The sequence below is a fragment of the Saimiri boliviensis genome, chromosome 17 (genome assembly GCF_048565385.1).
Source record: "Saimiri boliviensis isolate mSaiBol1 chromosome 17, mSaiBol1.pri, whole genome shotgun sequence".
Classification (NCBI taxonomy): domain Eukaryota; kingdom Metazoa; phylum Chordata; class Mammalia; order Primates; family Cebidae; genus Saimiri; species Saimiri boliviensis.
In genome coordinates this window covers 43002144-43029378 of record NC_133465.1, presented here as the reverse complement: position 1 = coordinate 43029378, position 27235 = coordinate 43002144, and the positions used below count along the sequence as shown (strand labels likewise).

Below are 27235 nucleotides of genomic sequence, written 5' to 3'. Positions count from 1 at the left end.
GAGACAGTGTCTCACTCTCACCCAGGCTGGAGTACAGTAGTGCAATCTTGGCTCACTGCAACCTTTGTCTCCTGGGTTCACATGAATTTCGTGCCTCAGCCTCCTGAGTAGCTGGGATTATAGGCGTGCACCACCATGCTCAGCTAATTTTTTTAATCTTTTTAGTAGAGATGGTGTTTTGCCATGTTGGCAAGGTTGGTCTTGAACTCCTGGCCTCAAGTGATTTACCCACCTCAGCTTCCTAAAGTGCTGGGCTTACAGGTGTGAGCTACCACCTCTGGCCCTGTGTTAGGTATATGTTTTACATGTATTATTTTATTTAATCTTCATAATAACCCTAGGAAGTCAGCACTATTATTATTATTATTATTATTATTTTAAAGACAAAGTTGCACTCTGTCACCCAGGCTCGAATGCAGTGGTGCAATCATAACTCACTGTAAACTCAAATTCCTGGGCTCAAGCTATCTTCCTGTCTCAATCTCCCAAGTAGCTGGGACTATAGGTGTGTACCACTAAACCTGGCTAATTTCCTTTAATTTTTATTTTAGTAGATACAAATTCTCACTATGTTGTCCAGGCTGGTCTCGAACTCGTGGCTTCAAGTGATCCTCCTACTCTGGCCTCCCAAAGCACTGGGATTATAGGCATAAGCCACTGTGCCCAGCCCAGGACTATTACTATCCCCATTTTACAGATGAGGAAACTGAAACTCAGGAAGGTCAAACAACATGGCCAAGATCACGTAGCTAATAAGTGGCAGAACCAAGATTTGTATTCAGGTTGGATTAGTCCATTTTCACACTGTTATAAGGGTACTATCTGAGACCAAGTAATTTATAAATAAATTTAATTTGACTCACAGTTCCACATGGCTGCAGAGGCCTCAGGAAACTTACAACCATGGTGGAAGGTGAAAGGGAAGCAAGCATCTTCTTCACAAGGTGGCAGGAGAGAGAGAGAGTGAGAGTGAGAGAAGGGGGAAGTGCTAGATACTTATCAAATAGCCAGATTTCGTGAGAACTCACTCATTATCATGAGAACAACAAGCAGCGAATCTGCTCCCACGATCCAGTCATTTCTCACCAGGTCCCTTCCTCCACACGTGGGGATTACAATTCAAGATGAGATTTGGGTGGGGACCCAGAGCCAAATCATATCACAAGTCTACTTGGTTCCACAGCCCAAGCTCTTAAATTCCATATTAACTGCTTTCCTATTGGCTACAACATAGAAAATAAATCTGGTACTTAAGAGAAGATACAATTGCTTTGTTAGATAGCCTATGGGCATGAATCAACCCTAATATGAGTATTAGGGAGTGGTGAGACAGAGGTCTTTAACCTGGAGTCCATAGTTCGGGCTTCAGGGGGTTTCCTAAACTTCCTAAAATTGTGGGTAAAATGTAATATTTGTTTTCTTTTCTATGTTTTCCATAGACTTCATTAGTGACAATAACTCACCCCTGCCCCACACCCACCAAAAATGATAAGACCCACTGAATTAGATGAATAGGGTTGTAATGGCATTATAAAACTAGCTATCCAGAAAGGCCAACATCTGTGATGTTATAAATCTAGAACATCTAGATGAATTTTTTTTGCAACTGAAGTATTAAAAGTGTAATTTTACCTGTGACTTATGGAAATTTAAAAGACATCATATACTCTCTGCCTTGATAAACCACCTGCTGAATGAAATCAAATCTCTTCTTAAGGACTTAAGAACATCTAAATTTGAACTTCTTTTTTTTGTTTGTTTTGTTTTGTTTTTGAGACAGGGTCTTGCTCTGTTGCCCACGCTGGAGTGTAGTGGCACAATCTCAGCTCACTGCAACCTCTGCCTCCCAGGCTCAAGCCATCGTTCCACCTTTGCAGCTCGAGTATCTGGGACTACTGGCCCACGCCTGGTGAATTTTTGTATTTTCTGTAGAGACAGGGTTTCACCATGTTGCCCAGACTGCTCTTGAACTCCTGAACTCAAGCAATCTGCCTGCCTTGTTCTCCCAAAGTGCTGAGATTACAGGCGAATCACTGCACTCAGCTTGAACTTCCTTTTTGTACTAAAACAGTAATGCCTCCTGAATGCATAGGCTGTCTGCAATACTCAATGTCCAAAAACTTCTATCTCCCTCTTGACCATCTCTGTTCTTTGATAATGGCTGTGTCCAAACAGACTGCAAAGGCTAACATTGAAAAGTTATTCTGGCATTGAAAATGGAATAGGATTCAGATGGACACCCAGTTGAGAAGGAATTCCATGGACGTTGATAAGGCTAGGAAAACCCCTTGCAACTCATCTTGAGCAGTGAGCCACATGGTAGAAGTTGATTTATACTCAAGGAAATGGCTTTGCTGAGCAGTGCAGAGTCCGTACACTAAATATTTCCTATAATATATTTTCTCACTTGGAAAGATCCATATTGTTTCCAAATTATCTTCTGAAAGTGTCCCATCTACTACCTTGCAGAAGGAACGTACTAGTGGCAAAAAGTAACATGGCCAGTGACACCCAACAACAGATATGGGAAAAGAGCACCATCTGGTGGAAGTCCCTGGTGGAGGCATCCAAGGCCTGGGGCCCAGGGGTCCAGGTACCAGCTTTATAAACAATTGGCCAGTAAAAGGAAGGTCCTTGGTAGGGGATCTGGTGATCCTTCTAGTCCCAGTTCCTTAATCTCACCAAAAGTACAAGACCTAATGCCTACCTACAAGGAGCTTACAATCTAGCCCCCAAAACGTGAGCTATTTGTATATGATGAGATGACAATCTAATATGGTAAATAAATACTACTGTAACAACAGATAATAGGCATATAACTCAATTATGTAATAGAAGAACATATCACAAGAAGGTCCTGGGTTCTTTTGGGAGATGTAAGACCCAAGACTGTGGTCTTGAGTCTATATTTACAAGCCCATCCAGGTAGATAATACAATGTTCACCCACTTACTAAATACAATGATCACAATCAAACTTGTATTAAATAGCAAACAACATTATCTGAGATTGACAGTATAATGTATCACCTGCTCCCCCAGCACAATTTTTAAGTCCATTCCTGGAGAGCAAAAAAAGAAATTAAATTTTGAAAAGAAATTAAAGTCCTATTTACCACTAGAGTCTCCTATAACACTTTTGCTACATGGAGTCATTGCTAGTCGATCAAACACCCACTCTGAATATAAACATTAAGAACTCTAAGAGCTCTTTTTGATTAGCGAGTGATTAAGCTTTTTCTCATTGCAACACTAGAAACCCACATTCTAATATTCCTTCCCCTACTTTCTAGCATGAGGACAGTTTTCTCACCAGCAAATCTCACTAGCATGTCTACACAATCCCCATACGTCCTGCATGTAATAGGAAACAAACTATAATTTGATGAACTAATAAAGGAAAAATGCTAGCCAAATACATTATGGCAAAATAAAAACACTAAATAACAGGTCAGAGTTAGAGGGGTTTTTTTCTGTAAATAAAAGGGAGTCATTGCAAGCTCTACTTATTTGTTTATATTTAAGGATAAAAAATGACGGCCATATCAAATCCAGCAGATATGTGTAGCACGGATGGGAGGGAGAAAAGTGGGGAGATACGTTTAGGAAGCTACTTGAGAGCAAGAGAAGAGACAAAAGATTAGATAACGGACTTGGCTGGGAGCAGAGCATCAAGAGGAAAGTCAGAGATGCCTTTTGGTTCCAAACTTGTGTATTGGAGAAAACAAGGCACTGCTTATGTAAAAAGAATTCCAGCTGATTACTGTGTTCTAAACTGTTGTGTCTTTGGCCCTTGTTCTGTCATTTTTGTCACTGTTGATGCTTAAAGACCTAATTTTGTTTTATTTTTTGCTTGCTTCAGGGTAACAGCTACTCTTTGACCACTGAGATGTCATTTTCTGATTAGTGAATAACTGACAGCTGAGTGACTGTGTGACTGTGGCCCATATACTCACTGAATTTTACAGCTGGAAGGACATTTGGGATCATTTAATCTAGCCTTCACTTTACAGATGAGAACAATGAAGCATGGAGAGGTTAGCTGATTGCAATATAGGAGTTTAAAAGTCCACACTATGGAGCCACCAGAGTTTATCTTGTACAGAATCAGAAGCAAATTCACAAATGTGATACTCATTTAAAAATGAGACGGTTTCTATAAAAAAATTTAAAACTTCCTTGGAAAAACTCTTCTCAGCTATCATGCCTTTGATATTTTCCTTGTTATAAGCATGGACATAGTATTCACCTGAAGGCAAATGTTATGTAAAAAATTTTTTACATAACAGCTTGATTAGTTATCAGAGTTCATCTAGGCAAAGTGAGTATCTCAGCATTAACATGCCAACACAGTCTCTGTATCTCAAGTTATGAATACTGCATTTGTTCTCTCAATAGTGGAGATGAATAAATTTCCACTATTTGCCAGACACTCTGTGAGTGACTAAGAGCACGGAAAACCCAACTGTGGACCAGTTTGGCTAAAGTAATCAAATTATGTAGAAGTGATGTAATTGGCCCAGAACATACAAATGGTAAAAACTGGAACCAGAAAAACTCAAGTCTGACTAATGTCACAACCTGTCTTATTGCCTGCAGATAAGATTTGCTGAGGGAACATTCAGGATCACAGAGAAGCCTGGCAGGGGAGGGGATGGTCACAGAGAGGCCAGGGCCAAGATGCAGAAGGAGGTCAGGCAGAGGGGCCAGGCCCAGCAGAAGAGAAGGTGGCAATGGCCCAGCCTAGTGACCCAAAGCAGTTATGTTGAGTAAGGGACAGGGTAGGATACTAAGTAGGTTCCAATCTGAGAGCCTCTCTTTTCTCTTGTGAAATAGGCTGTGACATACTCATGGAAAGAGTGAGAAGCAATATGATGAGGTAAAAACTGATAAGGACTTGAGGAGGGGGAAAAAATCAAGAAAAAAGGTTCCTGACATGGAGCATGTGAAATAACTGCCAGTTATCACTAAGGGTTCAGCTGAGGTTGAAGACTTAGCTTTACTGTAGTGCAGCCAGGCATGGAGGCGCATGCCTATAATTCCAGCACTTTGGGAGGCCGAGGTGGGCAGATCACTTGAGTCCAAGAGTTCCAGACCAGTCTGGGCAACATGATAAGACCATGTCTCTACCAAAAAAAAAAAGCCAGATGTGGTGGCTTGCACTTCTGGTCCCAGCTACTTAACAGGCTGAGGTGGGAAGACTGCTTGAGCCCAGGAGGTTGAGGCTGCAGTGAGCCATGACTGCGCCACTACACTCCAGCATGGATATAGAGCAAGACCTTGTCTAAAAAAAAAAAAAAGTTAAACAAAAAGGTTTACTGTGGTGCAATCCAATTGTGCGATTTTTCTCCAGAACTGAATAGCTTCCCAGATATACATGCAGAGAAGTTGGACAGTTGAATTGATCCAAGATTAGGATTTTTCTAGGCTTGTGGAATGGAAAGGACAAGAGAGTCAGAGAAGACTAGATGATTAGAGGGATAGGTCATAGGGCTCAGTCTGACCAGAGAAGAAACCAATTGCCAAAGACTTCACTATAGTGCCTGCATATATTAAATACTTTAGTCAATTAAAACATTCAAAAGTAGGACATACCATTACTCTTCTCTTTCAGGAGTAGAACTGTCCTTTATCCCACAAGTCCCAAACCTCTCCTACCCCTGTGTTCCCTATTTCAGTGGATGATATTACCATCCACCCAGCTGAAACTTGGGAATCATCTTTTATCTCTTTCTCTATTACTATGTATATCACATCAGTCACCAAGACCTGTAGATAATACTCCCTTAATACCCTTTTAATCAATCTTCTCTCCATCTCTACAGATACTGAGTTCATTTGAACTCTCAAAAGGCCTTACCCACATCCATGTGACCATGTCATAAAGGGCCCACCTGCCCTCATCCTCCTCCCTCTGATCTACTCTCCTCAGTGCTGATGGAAAAGGGAGTGCAATGAGCATGAAGAACAAAACCTTTGTAGACAGACCTGGGTTGAAGTCCTAGCTCCTCCATCTTCCAGTTGAGACTTTTGCTGCAGCCTCAATTTCCTCATCTTTAAAACAGACATAATAACCGTATCTCCCTTGTTTGGTTCTTGGGAGGATTAACAGAGGTAATGCACGTGAAGAACCTGATAAACCTCAATAAATGTCAGCTGTTAGTCATTAGCATCTTCATTATCTTAATGACCTAAAAGGCAAGCCTGGTCCTATCATTCTCCTGCTTGAAATCCTTCCATGGTTCACTCCAGCTCTCAGGTCCTCCCCTGCTCTCGCTCACACTCCTGCCCATTTGTTGCTGCACCCTCTGCCAGCACACCTTTCCTTTATGCCTCCTTCTCCTAGCAAACCCTCCATGATCCTTCAAGGCTCAGCTCAGTGTCCTGTATTAGGGTTCCCATAGCACATCTCTGCATGCCTCTCAGTAGCACCTGTAATACTATATTAGTATCTTCTTGTCTCTCTGTCACTGAGCCCTCAATGGACAGTGGTATAGAGCTTGTGCTCAGTAAATGTTTGCTATATCAGTGAATGGAGGTAAAAACTAGCAAGGGCTGTCTGAGTTTCGTATGAGACTCATTCAGGATAAGAAAGCTTTTCAGGCCAGGTGCGGTGGCTCAAGCCTGTAATCCCAGCACTTTGGGAGGCTGAGGCGGGTGGATCACGAGATCAAGAGATCGAGACCATCCTGGTCAACATGGTGAAACCCCGTCTCTACTAAAAATACAAAAAATTAGCTGGGCATGGTGGCACATGCCTGTAATCCCAGCTACTCAGGAGGCTGAGGCAGGAGAATTGCCTGAACCGAGGAGATGGAGGTTGCAGTGAGCCGAGATCGCACCATTGCACTCCAGCCTGGGTAACAAGAGTGAAACTCCGTCTCAAAAAAAAAAAAAAAAAGAAAAGAAAAGAAAGCATTTCAGGGAGGGGTAGGGACAAGCTTGGAGAGGCAGGCAGAGGGCAAGACACTTCCAGACAATGCTATGAAGTATCGATTTTACTCCAAAAAAATGGATCTGGGGTGACTTCACCTTTTTCTAAATCACTCACACAAAGGCAAGAGGCAAAAAAAGAAAGAAAATCAAAGTAAGGGATGAAAGAGAAGAGAGATAAAAATAAGAAAGCTTTGTTAAATTGAAACCTTCATCCAAATGATGAATTTTCCCCCCAAAGCCTGGCTTCAAAGACAAACCACAAAATGACCAGCAAAAATATACTTCAAAAGACGCAAATGAATACACATTGCAGTGGCAAGAATCCAATATATAAATACAATTAATTTGTTTCCTCATTAAAAGCTTTCATGAAGAAAATGATTTAATACAAATGCCAAAGCTACTGACACAGATTAATTGAAAAGTAACAACAGAATCCTAATTAAAGATATAACATTATTTCACTCATTCACACCACACCAAAATCTGAATAAATAAAAAATAACAGAATTTAGAAAGTCAGCTTCTACTGGTAAACACCCTAAGAACTACAATGGATTACTGATATTTTCATAAAATGCCTATCCTTATGTGTACACTTCCTTGTAGTTAAGAACTAAGATGTACACAGAAATCCAGAAATCATTTTAAAATTATTTCACACTTTTCCTAAATTCATATCAATTTATTTAATCCAGATTATTGCTTTTGCCCTCAAGCTGCCGTTTTTTCCCCATAATTGTACAATATTGTATACTAAAGTACTGTATCACCTTTTTTTTTTTTTCAAGATGGAGTCTTGCTCTGTTGCCCAGGCTGGAGTGCAGTGGGGCGATGATCTTGGCTCACTGCAACCTCTGCCTCCGGGGTTCAAGTGATTCTCCTGCCTCAGTCTCCCAAATAGCTGAGATTACAGATGCCCACCACCACGCCTGGCTAATTTTTTTGCATTTTTAGTAGAGATTGGGTTTCACCATGTTGGCCAGGCTGGTCTCAAACTCCTGACCTCATGATCCACCCACCTCCCACAGTGCTGGGATAACAGTCATGAACCACCACACCTGGCCTAAAGTATCATTCTTATCCATTTATTACTTTGTCCAGTATCTATAGGAGTTATAACTAAATCCTTACATAAAGTACCCAATTATCCAAGTCATAAAAAAATGGAATGGACTTTGATCTAAAGGCTAATGACTATGTGACCAGCTCTGTGGCTATATTAATACAGGTCAGGAGGGGTCCCCAGAGGTTTAATTACTATCAAACAGTCAATCCCAGGCTTTACCTGGCTCATCTTGGAGCCAGGACTTCCAGTTCCGTCCCACTTTGAGGGATTCTCCAGCATCAGAAACATCTTGAGATGTTGCCAATTAACAGGGAAGCACAGAGCAGCATGTGAACATATTCCCATCTCCTCACCCCAGGTACTAATCAGGCTGAGATATTGTCACTACTGACAGGTCTTAAGCCCTGCTGGTAAGATTTTCCCTTCATTGTTAAAATTCAGTTGAAAACCAAAATAGCCACTTACCTCAAAAACAAAAATAAAAAAACAGGGTCTGATAAAGATATGTACATACTTTCCTGATCTTAAGGGTCTGATAAAGATATGTACATACTTTCCTGATCTTAAGAATCCCCTGAACCCCTTATTGAAGCACAAATTCTCATGGTCTACCCCAGACCTAGTGAATTAGCACCTGCAGGGTAGGGGTCTAGAAATCTATATATTTTAACAAAATCCCCAGGTAATCATATGATGGGGCAATTTTGGAAAATACTATAAAGGAAACAGATATTTATCAGTGGTTGCCTATTAAGGAAATTGTAGACAGGCAGCTCTCAATTCAGGTATTGACTGTATTCTAAAAGTTCATTTCCAGTTGTTTGGATCTTGGAATACGTTTTCCTAATGAAATGAAGTTGAAAGTTGTCTGGGCCAGCTTTGAAAATCTATTAAATCTTGTTAACAATCTGAAAAATTGTGAATACAGTCTTTAATTTTCAGACCAATCATATTTCAAAAGTTGAAGTATATATCCATAGAATATATTTTCCCATCGACATAACATTCTGAAAAGTGGTTAGGGCACCAAATTATATGCATTCCTTATTTACAGTGCTTTGTATATAAATTATGCCCAATGATACTGTAAAATAAAATGAAGTATGGCAAAGGAGATTTGTCTTCCTTCCCTGGGTACATGGACAATAGGCAACCTTTGACGTTCTTATCCTCTCTCTCTTTGCAACCATTTTCTGCCTTCCAGTGGCCTCAGCCCTGGTACCAAAGAGCCACATGTTATCCACTACTAAAGCATCTCTCCTCAGCTTACCTATCCCTGCCTCATGCTTTACTCTTCCAAACTACCTATCTGTCCTCCTCAAACCCAGTCAAAACTCTTATTTCCATGAGTTGGTCCCATCTTGTCTTTTCAGCCATATCTCCCATTACTCTCTTTTACCCCATCAGCAGAATCACCCTTTGGTTCCCCAAAATGCCTAAACTCTATTGCCTCTGCATCTTAGCACATAGTATTTTTGTGTGCAATGTATCTCACCAAAAACCTGTCCCATTCACCTCTTGGCCAAGTCATGATTCCAACTCATCCAGCCCACTAGAAGTGATTTCCTTCTACAGGCTTTTATAGTACTATATATATCCAGTGTTTCGTATGCCAGTTACACCTCAGTAAAACTGGAAAATAAAATAAAATATGTCCTCTTCTAAAGCCTTGCCACAATATATCTTAAATTTTAGTTACTTGTGCATGTTTTTTTTATCTATCCCACGGGGTTATAAATTTTTGGGGACTATTTATGACTATGTGACATGTTTGTGTTAGGCACTGTTATGTACTTAACAACAACCCTACAAGGTAAGTGTATTGTATAATGATTTGATGTATCCTGCTCAAAAATAAGTTACAGAAGGACTGGGACCTATGTTGTGCTCACCAGAAAAATGCTTTGCACATAGTATATGCTCAATAAACATTGGTAGAAACTATGAGTGAATGAATGAAATGGCTTTATTAACTTTTTATGACAAAATTGAGCCTCAATAAGAGTGCTTTCCTAATAGTTATACTAGCTGGGTTCAAATTCCAATTCTAGAACCTAATAGCTATATAACCTTGAGCAAGTGGGTTACGTCTCTGAACTTCAGTTTTCTCATCTGCTATATAGGGATTGATTATAATAGTATGAACCTCACACACCTGTTGTGAGGAAAGCCCTTGACACTGAACCTGGTACATGGTATGTGTGTGATGAATGCTAGCTATGACTATTATTCTTAAAAAAAAAAAAAAACCATAAATGGGAACCACTCAGACTGTGTCCTCTCCTCCTTACTCTCCCAGAGGAAGAGAAGAATGACTGTCAATGGCAAATGGCAGGTGCAGCAAAGTAACACCAAGAGCCAGCTTAATGCTTGGGAGAGAATACTACATCTCCTCTTCATGGTTTCTGGTGCTCCACATGTCCAGAGAAACTTCTGTAGTAACAAGCTATAGAAATGATCCCTGAAAGTACAGTCTTTATGACAGTTATTCTTAAGCTGCAGAGGTAACAGTCTCTAAAGTCCTCATTCTTTCTGAGAAAAGGCGTCCTGTTACTTCTATAACCCTCAGTATACCTAGCACTATGCATTGCCTGTAATAGCAGTTCAAAACACCACTTCACTAAATTTCCTCAGTGAAGCCATCTTAACCAAAACTTAGAAAGAAATCATTGAACAGGTTTAATGCACATGACTGAACAACCAAAAGTATCTTCATCCTCCAGGTGAATTTGTATTTTAAAAGAGGATGTTGAACACAAATGAATCTCTAAGTGGTGAAACCGCAGGCATGTAATAAATTGAAAACAAAACTTTAGACCTTCTAAAGCAGATTATCTGGGAGTAGTGAGCTCCATGCTAGTCCATCAAGGAGCTCCATGAGTCTGGCCGCTCATTTGGCCCAAGAACTGCTTGAAAAACAAGAATATGTCTCATCTGACACTGTCTTGATCACCTGGCATCATGTCTGACATAAACAAATAGCCAATATATATTTGTTAAGTAAATTATCTGCTTCCGGTCTGTAATCCTCACCCTGCTTTTAGTTGATTCCATTCCTCTTTATGACCAACATAAGAATCAATCATGGTGACTGATGTTTTGAGAAGGAGGAAGTGAATGGTTTACTCAAGTACCCTCACTTTGGAAAAGTCTGACAAATACAAATGTTTTACTAAATAGTCACGCAAAGTGTAGATAATCTTCTTCTAATGAAGTATTCATCCTGTGTCAGTTCAGTGCAGCTCAAAGGGATAACATCTAAAAAATGGAAGTTGTTCCCAGTCAGTGATATCTCATCTATTGAAGGCCTTGAAAGTCAACTTCCTTAATTAAAAATATATATATATATTTTAGAAAAATAATCATAAAATACCCAAAGTACTGCCATATTTCACAGGACTCAAAAATAATTTTGTTTTCGTGTGTATGTATTTAAGCACAGAGTAAAACACTTCAGAAGAGAGCTGTTTATTTGCACAGAAGTGACCCAAGGCCAGGCTGCACAATTAAAGCCTAATTTTCTCTTCCCAAATCTCCTTTCCCTGCCAGTGCCAACTCCTTTCCCACCTGGAAACTGAATATCCTTCAACTCTTAAATCTCTGCCCCTTTTTAAAAGAGGAACAACTCATACTGGCAACGTCTGATTAAATACATATTAACTGTAGAGAGTTGGAAAATACAAATAAACAAAAAGGAGAAATTAAAAATCATCCAAACTCTACTTCCCAGTGATAATTACCATTAACATTTTGGTGTATATTTTTCCAGGTATTTTTTTTAATTTGTGAGATTTTATATGTGTGTATGTGTGTGTGTGTGTGTGTGCGCGCGCATGCGCGCGCGTGTGTGTATTTGACTTTATGTATATTTTTAACCTACATGTTCACTTACAGTATGTCTTATTATTCTATATCAATAAATCCTCTGAAGTATTGACTGGGTGTGGTGGCTCATACCTATAATCCTAGCACTCTGGGAGGCCAAGGTGGGCAGATCACTTGAGGCCAGGAGTTCAAAACCAGCTTGGACAGCATGGCAAAACCCCATCTTTACTAAAAATACAAAAATTAGCTAGGTATGATGGTGGGCAACTGTAGTCCCAGTTACTTGGAAGTCTGAGGCAGGAAAATCACTTGAATCTGGGAGGCAGAGGTTGCACTGAGCCAAGATTGCACCACTGCATCCCAGCCTGGGTGACAATGTGAGGCTCTGTCTCACAGAAAATAAACAAATAAATAAATAAATCTTCTAAAGCATTAGTAAGTCACCCCCTCCTTTTTTTTTTTTTTTTTTTTTTTTTTGAAGCGGAGTTTTGCTTTGTTGTAGAGGCTGCGTGCAGCGGAGCAATCTCTGCTCACTGCAACCTCTGCCTCCTGGGTTCAAACGATTCTCCTGCCTCAGCCTCCTGAGTAGCTAGAATTACAAGTGTCCGCCACCATGCCCAGCTAATTTTTTTGTTATTTTTTTTAGAAGGGGCAGGTGTTTCACCATGTTGGCCAGGCTGGTCTTGAACACCTGACCTCAAGTGATCAACCCCCCTCAGCCTCCCAAAAGTACTGGGATTACAGGTGTGAACCATCACACCCAGCCAATAAATTATCCTTTTAAAAAGTTTGCTTTTTCAGGCAGGGTGCAGTGGTTCATGCTTATAATCCCAGCACTTTGGGAGGCCAAGGCAGGCAGATCACAAGGTCAGGAGTTTGAGACCAGCCTGACCAACATGGAGAAACCCCTGTCTCTACTAAAAATACAAAAATTAGTTGGATGTGGTGGCACGCTAGTCCCAGTTACTCTAGAGGCTAAGGCAGGAGAATTGCTTGAACCCAGGAGGCGAAGGTTGTAGTGAGCCACGATCACACCACTGCACTCCAGCTTGGGCAACAAGAGTGAAACTCCATCTCAGGGAAAAAAATAAAAATAAAAAGTTTGCTCTTTCAGCACAGAATGGAAGAGCAGAATAAACTGGAACAGTTTATGAAGCAGAGAACCAGAAAGGAGAATTCTGCAGTGCTTGAGTACAACTTTATGAAGACTAAAGTTCAGCTAGTGACAAAGGGAAAAGAAAGGGGAGGACATTTAGAATGAAGAATCAACAGGCCTTGTTGATGGTTTGGAGAGTGAAGGGAGAGGAATCAGGAATGACTCCCAGGATTTTGCCTTGGGAGCCTAGGCCTAGGGAAAGCAGAGGTAGACTTCAGGGGTGAGCAGAATATAAGATAATGAGTTCAGTTCTCCACATTCAAGCAGTTAGGATTCTTCTGGCCACAAGTAACAGAAAACCTGACTGACCAGGATCTAAACAAGTGGAAGTTAATTTTTCCCACAAAGCAAAAAGTATGCAGACAGGAGATTCCAGAGTTGCGCAGGGCCCAAGAATGACACGAAGGAGCCAGGCTCTTCCCATATTTTGGCTCTAACACCTTAGAGCAGAGTGACATTCTAATGCATTTCAATGAATTACTATCTCCCAACTATAAGAGTATCCTATGAGAATCTATCAGAAGTCTTCTTACATTTATTTGGCCATAACTATATTTTATGTAAACCCTAGACCAAGCACTGGCAAAGCAGAATGGCTTACAGATTGAGATTCTGTTGTCAAGGAAGAAGGGAGGTTGGCTGTTGAGTTGCCAGCCAGCAGGCTATGCCCAGCTTTGTGAAGTTTCAAGTATCTTCGAGACATGCAATAGGAGGTATGCAATATGCTGTCTGGTGCCTTGGAGGGAGAACTGCAGCTGAGATGTAGAATTGGAAGTCTCCCGTGCACAGGGGAAGCTGTGGAGCTATGGACATGCATGTAACTGCCTCCTAAGGAGAATGTGGTGAGGAAAGAGACAACCCTGAGGCACAAGAGCAAAGAGGGCGGATAGAAAAATGAGCTCAAGCAAGGGCCTAAAAAAGAGCATAAACACAGGAAGAAGAAAACCAGGAGAATTCATGAGAATAAAAAGAGAGTTTTGCACATTTCTGAGAAAAATAAAGTGATCGTCAGTATCAAATGCTACAGAAAGGCCAAATAAGACAAACACTTTACAGTACCACCTGGCTGTGGCGATTAGAGAGATTGGTACATTGGAGAGAGTCGCTCAATAGGAGCAGAAGCTAGATTAAAGGGGACTGAAGAGTGACTGGGAAGTGACTAGAGACCAGAAAGCCAGAAATAGCTAGTCTAGGCTTCTATTTCAAGAAGTTTGTCTGCAAAAAAAAGAGATGCAAAGACAGTAGCTAAAGAGGGGATCACTGTATAAGACACATGTCTTTATTAATATTAGGAGAAATTTAAGCATATTTATATAATTATTGGAGAGACTTAATGAAGAAGGAAAAGCTAAATTTAAGAAAGAGGAAGTCTCTACGTCAGGAATGGAGTGACGATGACAACTATGACCCAATAGTGCAGTCCTCAAATATTGTGTGGAGGGACTCTGAACTCAAAAGATGACAGAAGGACAGGGTACTGTAAAGCCACAAAGACAAACCTTAAAAGGGGAAAGGTCTGGGAAAGGTTGAATAGTGAAAGTCCAGAAGTAGAAGCAGGGAACTTGAAGAATGCCAACAGCACTTTGGCAAAATGAGCAAACTCTATTTCTTTTTCCTTACTAAGCAAAGAACTTTATTAACCTTTGTTTCAAACTTGGTTCCCAGGCTTTTTTGGCTTAATCAGCTGCAAAGAATGAATTGTGAATAAGCAAAAACTGAAAAGAGCTGCAGTGTCCAAGGGGCTTGGGCTTAAAAATATTAGAGATCTAGATTTTTTCAGATCCATAAACAAAAATTTCTTAAAAAGCAATCATAATATAAAAGAGCAGCTCTCAGTAACTTCTTCAAGTTTTATCTTCAGAAGTTGACTCAATTCAGTTTGCCTCATTCTTGTAAGCCTCATCAAAATTCTTCACAAGATCAAAATTCTTCACAAAATTCTTCACAACTTCATCAGCATCATCCTCTCCAGAAAGTGGTGCTTTTCCATTCACAGATTGTTTGGGCAGAGCTTCAGCCAGTCTCCATAAACTGGTCAGACTGTCTGCACCAAGCTGGTTTAAGATGCTGTGTAGCTAGCATTTCTGTCAGCTGCTTTGTCTCAGCATGGCCTACAATGGTCAAACTGTTCACTGCCAGAGATGCCTGAACTTTAGGGTTGTTAAAGTGGATCACTGTTCCTTGCTTTGTAAACATATTCACCTCTTCAATACCAGAGATATTGTTTACCCTTAACTTTTTTAAGGAGAACTGAAGTTTTTTATCATCTGCTATGGCTGCTCTGTGAACCACCTTCTTCTTTCTGAGAGCAGTTCCTTTCCCACCAATGCGCACTTGTGTCTGCAGTTTCTCGAGTTTTTCCTGGTTCATGATTGTTTATTTCATCTTGTCAGAGCGGATAAGGGCCGCACGGGGGACTAGGGTTGGTGCTAGGGGGTCTCAGATGGACCAGCTTGAGCAAACTCTATTTAAGAGGGCCACAAGCAAACAGGGTCCTGTGGGAGAACCATTCTTTACATATAGATGGAAAAAAGAGGTGGAGGATATTGTGGGGTTTGGTTATAACAGGACATAGAGTATAAGGAACACAGAGGAAAGAGTTAGAAAAGAGGTCTTCAAGAAAGAGGAGAAATGGTAGAGACAAGAAAGTTCAAAGCTGAATATGGAGGGCTGCTGGCCAAAGGTAGAGGGCTGATGACAGGTCTCAAAGGCTGCTGGAATGCCTGGCATCCATGCTCTGATAGAACTCCAACACATGGTCAATAGCCCTGTAACCTTTTGTTACAGTTTCATTTAGAATATTAGAGATATGTTATTAGAGGAGACACTTGAAGAGATGGATGCCATCTTTTCAAATGGCTCTGTCTCTCCTAACACTCAGTAAAAAGAAAGCATCTTTATTTCTAGGAAAGAATATGTAGGGTTGGCTACTAAACAGTAAGTTTCCTAATAAAGAGGGTCTCTTGTTCTCAGGTCTAGTTTTTAAACCTAAAAACACATTTACAACAGTTTTTTTTACATCATTGAACTCAGGCAACATGCCAGCACCATGCTAGATCTTTTTTTTTTTTTTTTTTTTAGTGACTATAAGACCATTTAGGCCTTTAAGAAACTTACGATCTCTAGAAATATGTATTCTAAGTTCTGAGAAACTGAAATTAAAATGAATCTGATGTGCCTGATGTGTGAAAACAGTGCTTCTCAAATGTTAATATGCATGCTGTACAAATAAACTTAGGATCCTATTAAAATGCAGATTATGATTAAGCAGGTATTGTTCAACGGAGCCTGAGAGTTTGCATTGCTAACAATTTCCAGGTAATGCTGTAGATGCAGTTCCATGTTGATACGTGGAGCATCCAGGGGCTAAAGATGGAGCATCCGGGAGCTAAAGATTAGCAAAAACAATTTCTTGTCTGATCTTTTCTTGTCTGCCCTATAAAGTTCTGATAAATTTTCCTCCTTTCCCTGCTAACCCTCCTGTTCAGTATCCATCTTTCTAATTAAAAAAGTCAAGGGGTGAGGGCAGGAGCAGGGAAGGGAAGCTAGAAAACCTCATGAGGGGCTTTTTCTTCTAAGCAACTATTAGCTACATACACTGCTTTCATGAACATGTCAAACACCTATCTCATGTGATTAAATACTTCTGCGGAACAACTAATATTTCAAACAGGGCACCTAAATATTCAGTAGAAGAATAAGAGACTGAGAACAGCAATTAATTCTAGTTATGCCATATGGCAGCATAGAACACTGGCTGGAACCTGAAAACTCAATTTCACAGGAGTCTTACTTATTCTGAATTTTAATCATTTTAGGATCAGCAAACATATGCCTACCAACCTGCTCCATTTACACAAAATTTTGAAGCATAATCACACTGCACACTCAAAAATGATTGGTTTTTCCCAAATGGACTTAAAATTTCTCTCCTACCAGATTTACAAAATAAAGTAGCTGCTAACAGCTCCAGTTTAATCTTCCTGTTCAATACAATCTTCACACAGTTCTTTTAAAGAATAGTGTCACTTGTTTCCTTACCATTTTCATCATCAGCTCACAAATACTGCACTAGTATAATTTTCTCTGGCCTTGGATTTCTCAGCTCTGTGTTGGTTCATGAACCCTCCTATCCCTGTGCACTCTCTTTCCTCCACCATGCCTGTCACTGCTGAGACACCCATGCCACCACATTCTTCTATCTCACCACTCCAGAACAGGGATTTTATCATTTTCAACATATACTTCATCCCCAGTCCTCTTAGAACTAAGATACTTTCATGTCTCCTTTACATCTAATAATTGCCAAGATAAGAACAGAAAAATCAGTTCTTGCTTTGTGAACTTCTGTCTCTGGTGCTTGAGAGACTAACCTAATATCTCTTGAACATGCTTTAGTGATAACATTTGCTGCACTAGGGCCAAAATGATTTTCTGCCACTTTCAATTCTAGTTCAATAAAAGAGTAAGAGCTTTGTTTCTAACCTCTGTCATTTTTAATATCATAAAATGATTTTTAAATTGTAAAATTGAGTTCCATTTCCTACTGGACTACCAATCTCATATTAGCTTTCCTTTTATCAAATTTATGAGAAAAGTCAGAAATTACCTTTCCTTTTTTTAAAAAAAAATCAAAATTTCAGGATATCTCAGAATGTTTGAATTGAATTTTAGCTCTTAACAATTGCTGGTCTAGAAGTTTTAAAGAAGAACAAAAGTTAGCTACTTCCTGCTACTTATGTCAGAAATCAACTGGAGGATCATCCTCTAGTTCGGTGTTACCCAAAAATAATAAGATTATTCCTAGAAAATTATCATCCTTACAAACCATATTTCCGTATGAAGGAAGTCTATGATTTTCTGAAACCAGAGTGAATAAAATCCATGGTTTCTGAAATGCAAACTCAAACCAATCAAATATTTTTTATAACATTATATTATGGGGCCAAGTGCGGTGGCTCACGCCTGTAATCCCAGCACTCTGGGAGGCGAAGTGGGTAGATCTTGAGGTCAGGAGTTCGAGACCAGCCTGGTCAATATGGTGAAACCTCGTATCTACTAAAAACACAAAAATTAGCCGGGTGTGGTGGCATATGCCTGTAATCCCAGCTACTCAGGAGGCTGAAGCAGGAGAATCACTTGAACCCTGGAGGCAGAGGTTGCAGTGAGCTGAGATCGCGTTATTGCATTCCAGCTTGGGTGACACAGCAAGACCTCGCCTTGGAAGAAAAAAAAAACAAACTCATTATATTATGAAAATTTTCAACTCTGAACAAAACTTGAAAGAACACTCATGTACACACACAATCTAGTGGGTATATTCTATGATTCACATTTTATTTGCTTTGTCATATATCCATCCATCCATATTCTTTTTTATACATTCCAAAAAAAAAAAACTGCTCAAATTAGTACACTCCATCCCCAAACAATTCAGCATGGATATAATTAACTAGACTTCAACATCTGTTTATAGTTCTTTTAAACCAATAATCTTTAAAAGATGCCACTTCATTTTTTTAGTGGCTTGGCTAAATAAAATTCTAAATTCTAAATCCTAATATTTAAACAAATTCCGTTACTTTGAGTAATTTCTCACATATAAGTTTTCTCATCAGCAAAAGAACAAAGGCACTTGGTAAACACGAAAGAAGGTCTAAATTACCACATTGTATGGGCCTTGTGGTTATGGTAGAATTTACAAATCAGTCATTCACTAATATAACTTAGAGAAGCTAATTGGAGATTATAGGGGCATGAAGTTTTCTCTAAATTATGATGAGAACCTCAACAAGGCTCACAAACTCAAGAGGGAGCTTGAGTTTGAGCATTTAATTATAATATATCTTATATCAACCACACTGTATCTGTGATAAAAACTACTAGAAGCTGGACTATTTAAGAATGGTTCACTACAAGTCTGGATTTTGTAACAACAAAGCACCAGCATCAAATTAGAGTTTTCTTGGCTTTGCCATGCTGTGGTATTACTGGTTTATGAACTCTCTATTAATTGTCTGACTACAGTAAGAGTTGCCACAGGGATAGCACTTCTTTTATAAGCTGTTTGTTCCCCTCCACTAATTTTTTTTTCTTTCCTAAGATTGGCCCTGGCAGGGACACCCTTTGAAGCCCAAAGAATCAAAGCTACTATGAAACACTGCTGAGAGTTTTGAAAGAAATATGAAGAAACTATGTCACACCTGGGGCGACAGGCTGAGATTTTCTCAAACAGGTCAGCAGTTGGTCTCTAAAATATTCCCATTGCCAAGGAGGCAGTGACATCTTGTGTAAATCAAAAACTAAAACCCTAAGATATCTCATTTCCATTTTAAATGCATGGGGGTTAAATATGGATATCTAGCACTTGAGAAGTTTCTGTGGGATTGATTTTTTTCCCCATATTCTCTGAGCCCTTTGCTGAGCGTGATAAGCAGGACTGCATTTCATTATCAACCCTGCTAGCACTGCACTTCAGAGAGACTAGACGAGGCTACACAGTAGGAGAGAAGATCCAGAATCCAAAGAAGAAATGATTCACATGGTGTGATTGTAAAAACCCACTTTATGCCCAACTCGTTTTCAACAGAATCGTGAAATAAAATAAAATCCCAAGAATGAAATGTCCTGCATCACATTCCAGATTTAAAAAAAAAGTCATAGGGATATCATAAAAGAAATCAAATAGTTTTAAGGTTTGGTTGGTAATATTTGCATTTTTGTAGCATTTATTTTTTAAAAAATCCAACAACATTTTACGGAAGCAATCTAAAAAGAAAACATACGATTATCATTAGGGGAATCTTCAAGTGACTCAGTATTATAGAAATAACATCAGAACAAAGAGCTTGGCTCCTGAAAGTTGGCCCAGTGCTCCTGTATTTCCCTCCCGCTCTGCTCCAGTTTCCCTGTAACATGAAAAGTTGACACAGGGTGGGTCTACATCAGAAACAAGAGAAAACATGCAAATTAGAGAAAACTACCATCAGGAAGGTCCCAAGCCACAGGCTCCTAGAATCTGCAAACAGATAAATACAGAGAGGCCTTTTTCATTGGCTTTCCTTAAACAGAGAAAATAGCATAGCTCTGGGACAAAAGACTAGCTCCAGATCAAATGAAACTTAAAATCAAAGCCAAAGAAAATGGTGATAAAATGAAGGCAGTAATTTCATACAGATGATCTTTTCATACACTATATGAATTAAAAGCTTCCATCTACAGACATCGAGTCTTCATGTATTAAAAAAAAGAAAAAGACACAGGATTTTCTGAGACCAAGACAAATCCATATTGAGTAGCTAATAGGAATGTGCCCAAGTGACAGTGATGGCTAAAATTCTATCAGGAGTAAAGCAAATTTCAGTGACCTAACTATATAAAGAGTATGGTTCAGCTTATTATTCTAATGGGTCAGTCACACTGGAAAGGTGCAAATTTAGTTACTTGCCTGTGTTCTAGCTTACAATTCAAAACTCCTTTTCACTTTTAATAGAACATGTTATTCTGTATGAGGAGCTCAGTACTGGGAAGAATTACACATGATCTAGTTTTGCAAGTGATCTAAAAACTCCCTTAAAACATACATTTTCCCAGGCATAGTGGCTCACGCCTATAATCCCAGCACTTTGGAAGGCCAAGGTCGGCAGATTGCTTGAGGCCAGGAGTTTAAGACCAGACTGGCCAACATGGTGAAACCCCACCTCTATTAAAAATATAAAAATTATCCGGGCATGGTGACACATGCCTGTAGTCCCAGCCACTCTGGAGGCTGAGGCATGAGAATTGCTTGAACCTGCAGAGGTTGCAGTGAGCCAAGACCAGTCCACTGTCCTCCAGTGAGTGACAGAGTGAGACTCTGTCTAAAAATATATATATATCTAAATATATATATATATATTTTTTTTTTCTAAATGTCAATCTAAAATCTTAAAGATATGAAATGAAAATATCATAGGTATGGTTTATACTGAACCACCATGGACTATGATCATTATTACATGAAAAAATGTTATCTAAGAAAAAATTTTCTACTTGCAGATAGCCTCACATATGACAATAAACAAAATAATCATTATGATAAAATTATAAGGAGAGTTATAAATTTCAAAGCTATTTTGAAAGGACAGAGACTTGCCATAAAAAAACACATAAGACCATCTTCCTTTCCAGGTCTTAACAGTTGAGCCAAAAGATCAACAGCAAGTAATATTCTATCACTCTTACCTGTAGGGCATTCCAGATTAAAAGAGCAATAAATACAATCTCTCACTCCTAGAGAAGCAGATTCATAATACTCTTCAACTCAATTGTGAAATCTCAACATTCATTCACTGAATAACAGAGAACTAAGCAGAAAATTTGGCTGATATAATTGATGATTTGAGAGATAGTGTTGAGTGGGTTTTTTTCTTTCTTCCTGTAAGGATTGGAGGAAGGGACAGGAATGAAAAATGAAGAAATGAGTTATTAACCTTCCAGGTGTGGTCAAATTATTGCTATGACTTGTGAGCCTTTTCAGAGCTATTTAAACTTAGATAGATCGTGCAAGTACTTCCTACTTTTTTTTTTCTTCATTGGCACTGAAACTCCAGTACAAGCAGCAAAATTAAAGAACAGAAAGAGATGTTACAAGCAAATCTCAAAACTTGTGAATAACACAAATGTACTAACAGCACATCATACATTAGTTCTTTTGATGAGCATACTTCATTTGAATGTGTTTTGTTTTGGGGGGTTTTAAGCTCAATAATATTTAAGATAAGTAAAACTCCCTATATAATTAATGGTAATTGTATTTACAGTATACTACTTCAAAACTCTTGCTCCTAAGAGTTTTAACAGGCTAACTCCTTGTCTTTCTTCCTATAATACAAAAATATCAGAATTATACATTCTTAAGCTAAATCTTGTTTTATAGCTAAATCCATGTTAATCTGAAAAGACAATTTGAAATTCCCAAAGAAAGTCAGAATTATTTTTATGATGTTTCACACAAAGCTTGCTATAAGTTAGCCACACACAATAAGACATGTTCAAGACATTCTTTCAGCCTGTTCTTTAAATGTCATGGGGTTTGTGCCATAACCCTGCTACAAGAAGGTATTTCTTTTCTTTTTTTCTTTTTTCTTTTTTTTTTTTTTGAGACAGAGTTTGGCTCTTCTCACCCAGACTGGAGTGCAATGGCGCGATATCGGCTCACCACAACCTCTGCCTCCTGGGTTCAAGCAATTCTCCTGCCTCAGCCTCCCGAGTAACTAGGACTACAGGCATGCACCACCATGCCCAGCTAATCTTTGTATTTTTAGTAGAGATGGGGGTTTCACCATGTTGACCAGGATGGTCTCAATCTCTTGACCTCGTGATCCACCTGCCTCGGCTTCCCAAAGTGCTGAGATTATAGGTGTTAGCCACCGCGCCTGTCCTCACAAAGGTATTTATTTCTTTCCATCTCAGTCTCTTTGGAACTCCTTCAGCATTATTAAGTTTTACGGAAGGAAACAATGTTGTAAGTTTGTTTCCATTGGCTCTGTCCTTCACTTCCAACAGGGAGCACAGATGACTAGTTATCCCAAAAAGGGCCATCAAGAGAGAAATTAAGCCATACCTCAATAATAAAAATACTCTATTTTTGGCTGGGTGTGGTGGCTCATGCCTGTAATCCCAGTACTTTGGGAGGCCAAGGCAGGCGGATCACCTGAGGTCAGGAGTTTGAGACTAGCCTGGCCAACATGGTGAAATCCTCTCTACTAAAAATACAAAAAAAAGATTGGCCAGGTGTGGCGGTGTATGCCTATAGTCCCAGCTACTTAGGAGGCTGAGGCACGAGAATCACTTGAACCCGGGAGTTGGAGGTTGTAGGGAGCCGAGATGCACCACTGCACTCTAGCCTGAGGAGCAGAGTGAGACTTAGTCTCAAAAAATATATAAATATTTTTTTCTTTATCGCTTCCCCCATTCTCAATGTATTCTTGCTGTCAGATGGCCTCCACTGAATCAAACATTTAAAAAATGCTCTACTGTTTCTCCCAATGCATTAGAATGCCATCACGTTTCTGAGCATAGATCATGTCTGCTTCATTCCAGGTGTTTCACATCTGGTGCTAATCCTGCAGTGACCACCATAATAAAGCAGAAGGTGCCTTTGCCTGGCTTTCATCCTAACCATTCTCCAAAGGGCTCAATGAAAACTTGGACTTGGAATGTTAAAGCTGTTTAGTTTTTATGGAGAAGGTTTAAATGAGGAGGCAGTTTGAAGAACAGCGATGAAAATCACAGCTTAGGACGTTAAATACCACGACAGGGCTTCATTTCCCTGGAATCATAGAAATTGCCATCCATTTTTATTTTGTGTTACATGGAAAATATTAGCCTTCATTGGTAACACTTTCAAGCAAAAAAAAAGTATGTAGAGATATGATTTTATCTTTTGTTTCTAAGTTTAAAAAAAGAATAGCTATATTTTGTTTCTAAGTCTAAAAACAGAATAGCTAAAGTGATTTGTACTGAAAAACCGATGATCACTTGGAGAACACCCACAATTCTTGACACAATTGTCTTTTCCTATGGTCATTCACTCTAGACAACAAAATGCAGCAAAAAGCACATTCTAACAGCTGTAATAGAGTCAGATACCTCCATTTACAGCAAGTCCACAACCATGGCAAATAACAGTGAATTCCAAGCCAGCCATAAAAATCAGAGATAAGCCCCTAGAGTTTAACAAGAATCAGAGGCAGTGGTATTTTTATTTCTCTCCATCCTTTTATTTCTAGAATAATACACGTTGAAGAAAGAATTAAAGGAAGCAAGAAAACAACAAGAGTGGGACGTTGTAAAAAATATATATGTATGTGTGAATATATAATTTATATTTATCTAGTTGTGGCTTTTCCAGATTATCTTGCTAGAGATTTATCTACCTTCCAAATAAGCCTTGAAGTGCTAAATTATAGTTTTAGATAGGTTCCCCGCCCCCAAATTTACCAAACTCCTAAAGTATTATTCTTTTAATCTGACTAAAAATAGGCCAGGCACAGAGTCTCAGGCCTATAATCTCAGCATTTCAGAAGGCCAAAACAGGAGAACTGGTGGCACCAAGAGTTCTGGACCAGACTGGGCAACATAGTGACACATTGTCTCTGCAAAAAGTAAAAAATTAGCCAGGCATAGTGGTGGACAGCTACTTGGGAGGCTGAGGTTGGGGGATCACTTGAGCCCAAGAAGTAGAGGCTACAGTGAGCTGTGATTGCACCACTGCACTCTAGCCTGGGCCACAGAGTGAAGAGTGAGACCGTCTCCAAAAAAAAGAGACTAAACTGTAAGGGTTATTGCCGAGTTTAAAATGAGGAAACTGAAACCAGCATAAGAAGATTAAATGCCAATTTCTTTAACTCCCAGGTGAGGTTACATGGTCCTGGGGGAAGGGGTCAGGGAAGTCGCACCAACTTCCTGGGGCATGGGATTTTTATGGCTAGGAGGAATGAGCAACAGCTGGGTGCTCTGATTGACTCCAGGGGAACGGGATTGGCCATTAGTTGGCGGGTTGTTGGGCGGGTTTTCCGGTGGGAGACCTGGCCAGGAGCCTTGCATCAGCTGGAACCTTCCAGGGGAGCCATGCAGCAGAGCTAGTGCAGAGCCTGGTGCCAGGTGCAGAGGTGGGTGTGTCCAACCTCCCAGCAAGGCAGCCGGCCTTACATAAACTAAAACCTTTTAAATGATCTTCATTAATTTTAATTATTTTCATGTTACTGTATGATTAATGTGTCATTTTTTTTTTTTTTTTTTTTTTTACTTTTTGGAGAAAGGGTCTCACTCTGTTGCTCAGGCTGAAGTGCAGCGGTATGATCACGGCCAATTGCAGCCTCAACCTGCTGAACTCAAGTGATCCTCCCACCTCAGCCTCCCAAGTAGCTGGGACCACAGGCATACACCACCACACTTTGCTAATTTTTTATTTTTTGTAGATACAGTTTTGTTATGTTACCCAGGCTGGTCTCAAACTCCTGGCCTCAAGAGATCCTCCAGCCTCAGCCTCCCAAAGTGCTGGGATTACAGGAGTAAGCCACTGTGCTTAGGCTACCATATACCTTTAACTCTTAAGTTTGATGATTTCTAAATCTGTTTTCATGCCAAGCTCTCTGGGGAACATATAGCTGCCACACAACATAAGCAAATGTGGCAGCCATATATGGCACAATAGAGGTGATATGGCTGAAGAAGAGGATTCAGGAAAACAAGGGTTACATTAACAGAATGATGATTGAATGGGTAGATGTAAGGCAATTTCAAACAGCTTGCCAAAGGAAAGACTAATTTTTCCATTTTCTTGTACAGTATCTAATTTCTGGCTCCTCATTTCCTCAGTCATCTGATAATTATGAAATTCTAAATAAAGTGTCATCTTTCTTGCAATAAGTCAATGAGCAGAAAGCTCCCATCAACAGTGCAGATATTTCCTAAAGCTCCCGCTGATTATTTCCTGAATGTCTACCCCACAACCATACAGAAAGTTCTTTGGGAACAAGAATTTGAGAACAAGAAACCAACTCCACCCCATGACAAATTCAGCTTTTGTGTGTGTTCATGCATGTGTGTGCATGTGTGTATGTATTTAAAAAGAGGATTAAGAAGTATAAAAATATGCAACTGACAGTAATGAGTTACCACAAATTTGCCTTTTATTGCCAACTTAAGATTGAAATACAGTCCTTTCTCAGTGCTGTGGTACAAATGTGGGAAAGAATTCCTCCTCATTGTGCATTTGTAACTACAGCTGCAGTAAAAATGTTTTTGCATATCTTACCAGAGATTTATGCCAACAGAATCACCACATACACCATGATAATTAGGGCATTCCTCCCCCAATTTAAAATAATTCCACCTTTATCTGCATGCCACCCTTACAGTAATAATAAAATACAAAGGTACAAAGGCAAACTTGTGAAAATAAAAAATTCTATAGGTTACTAAGTCTCCAGGTACATAACTAAGCCTAAACTTATCTATTAATAAAGTAACATTACAGAGAAGTAATGTTACTTTATTACTTATTTTATTTTTAAACACTCTTTCAACCTACCAAAAATTATGTATATTCCAACTTTTGAAAAAACTCCCATCTTCTGCCTTGTTTGTTTCAATTATTCAGGGCAACCCATGCTGATAATTACACAGTCCCCAGTTGCTGAGTAAAAGTGATGCTTAATTAGCCAGCAGGAAAGATCGATTAAGATCCAGCAGGGCATCTCATGAGGTTCTCTCACATTCCTGAATGGAATAGATTCTGGCTGTGCCCTTCTGAAGGATAAAATTCTCTGCTTCTATGGAGTTTCAACAAGGTTTTTAGAGTAGATACTAAGAACGGTCAGCCACACAAATTAAATCCCAACCATAACCCTGCAGATGCTATTCCTTTTCTAAGAATTCTCAGTTTAAACTTTCTGAATCACATTGCCACCAGGTTTGAAAAGATTAAAGGAACACTCACTTATCCCTTGCTGTCATTCAGTTACCCGTTTCAAGCAATAGGTGGTCAGGAAATATATTATAAAGGGAAATTTTTATTTCTTCTTCCCCTAAGCAAGTGTTTGTATCTGTCAGACGCTCATATTCTAAAATGCACAAATTAGGCCAGGGCCTCTTATTTTAAAAAAAAGAACATAATATTTCAACCCAGTCCAGGAATAAAACATCCCAATATGGTCAAAGAATCACCTTGATGAGTCTCATTTAAGTTTTCTATGGGGGAAGAAGATGTGGAAGTAAAATAGTACCAAAAATCATAATGAACATTATCTCATACGCCTAACACCTTTTAGTTAATAATTTGGACAAGCATAAATGTTTAGCTTTCATCTTTTTTTTAGTTAAATGCAAAAGTGGTCAATAAAGGCTAACATAAAAATTTAAAGCTAAAAGCAGAATAATTACCTCAAGATACATACATAATTATCAAAACATTTTTATTTTGGTAAACTACACTAATTATGCTTGCCTGCCTCCAATTCAATTCAGCAAATATTTATTAAGTTTCTACCAACTATAAAGAACTATGATAGGTATGTCTTACTTAGTGACTTTATTTTACTGGTTATAAATTGTTTTAAAGCTTATGAAGAAGATTAATGGAACCAGTTTATACAAACCTGGCTTTGATTTGCTGAAAGCCCCGTAGAATATGGTCTCTGTGATCCCTTGCAACAGCGCTGAGGTTCTCATTTCGCAAGCCTTCTGCCAGGAACTCTTCAGCAT

At 39.3% G+C, this 27235-nt stretch overlaps 1 protein-coding gene, 1 non-coding gene and 1 pseudogene across 5 annotated transcripts in view; all 3 read right to left on the bottom strand.

Moving 5' to 3' along the window:
• Positions 1 to 27134, bottom strand: part of LOC141581865 (transcription factor BTF3 pseudogene) — a 35191-nt pseudogene extending 8057 nt beyond the window's left edge.
• Positions 1 to 27235, bottom strand: part of SKAP1 (src kinase associated phosphoprotein 1) — a 313962-nt gene that overhangs the window by 250729 nt on the left and 35998 nt on the right. For all 4 annotated transcript variants that reach the window (XM_039476898.2, XM_039476899.2, XM_039476900.2 and 1 more), the window contains exon 2: positions 27130 to 27235. In XM_039476898.2, the coding sequence (XP_039332832.1) occupies positions 27130 to 27235 (106 nt within the window). The remainder of the gene's footprint in view (positions 1 to 27129) is intronic.
• On the bottom strand, positions 10266 to 10481 carry LOC120367105 (small nucleolar RNA U3). Its single transcript, XR_005581588.1, has one exon. It is a non-coding gene; the product is annotated as a small nucleolar RNA U3 (small nucleolar RNA).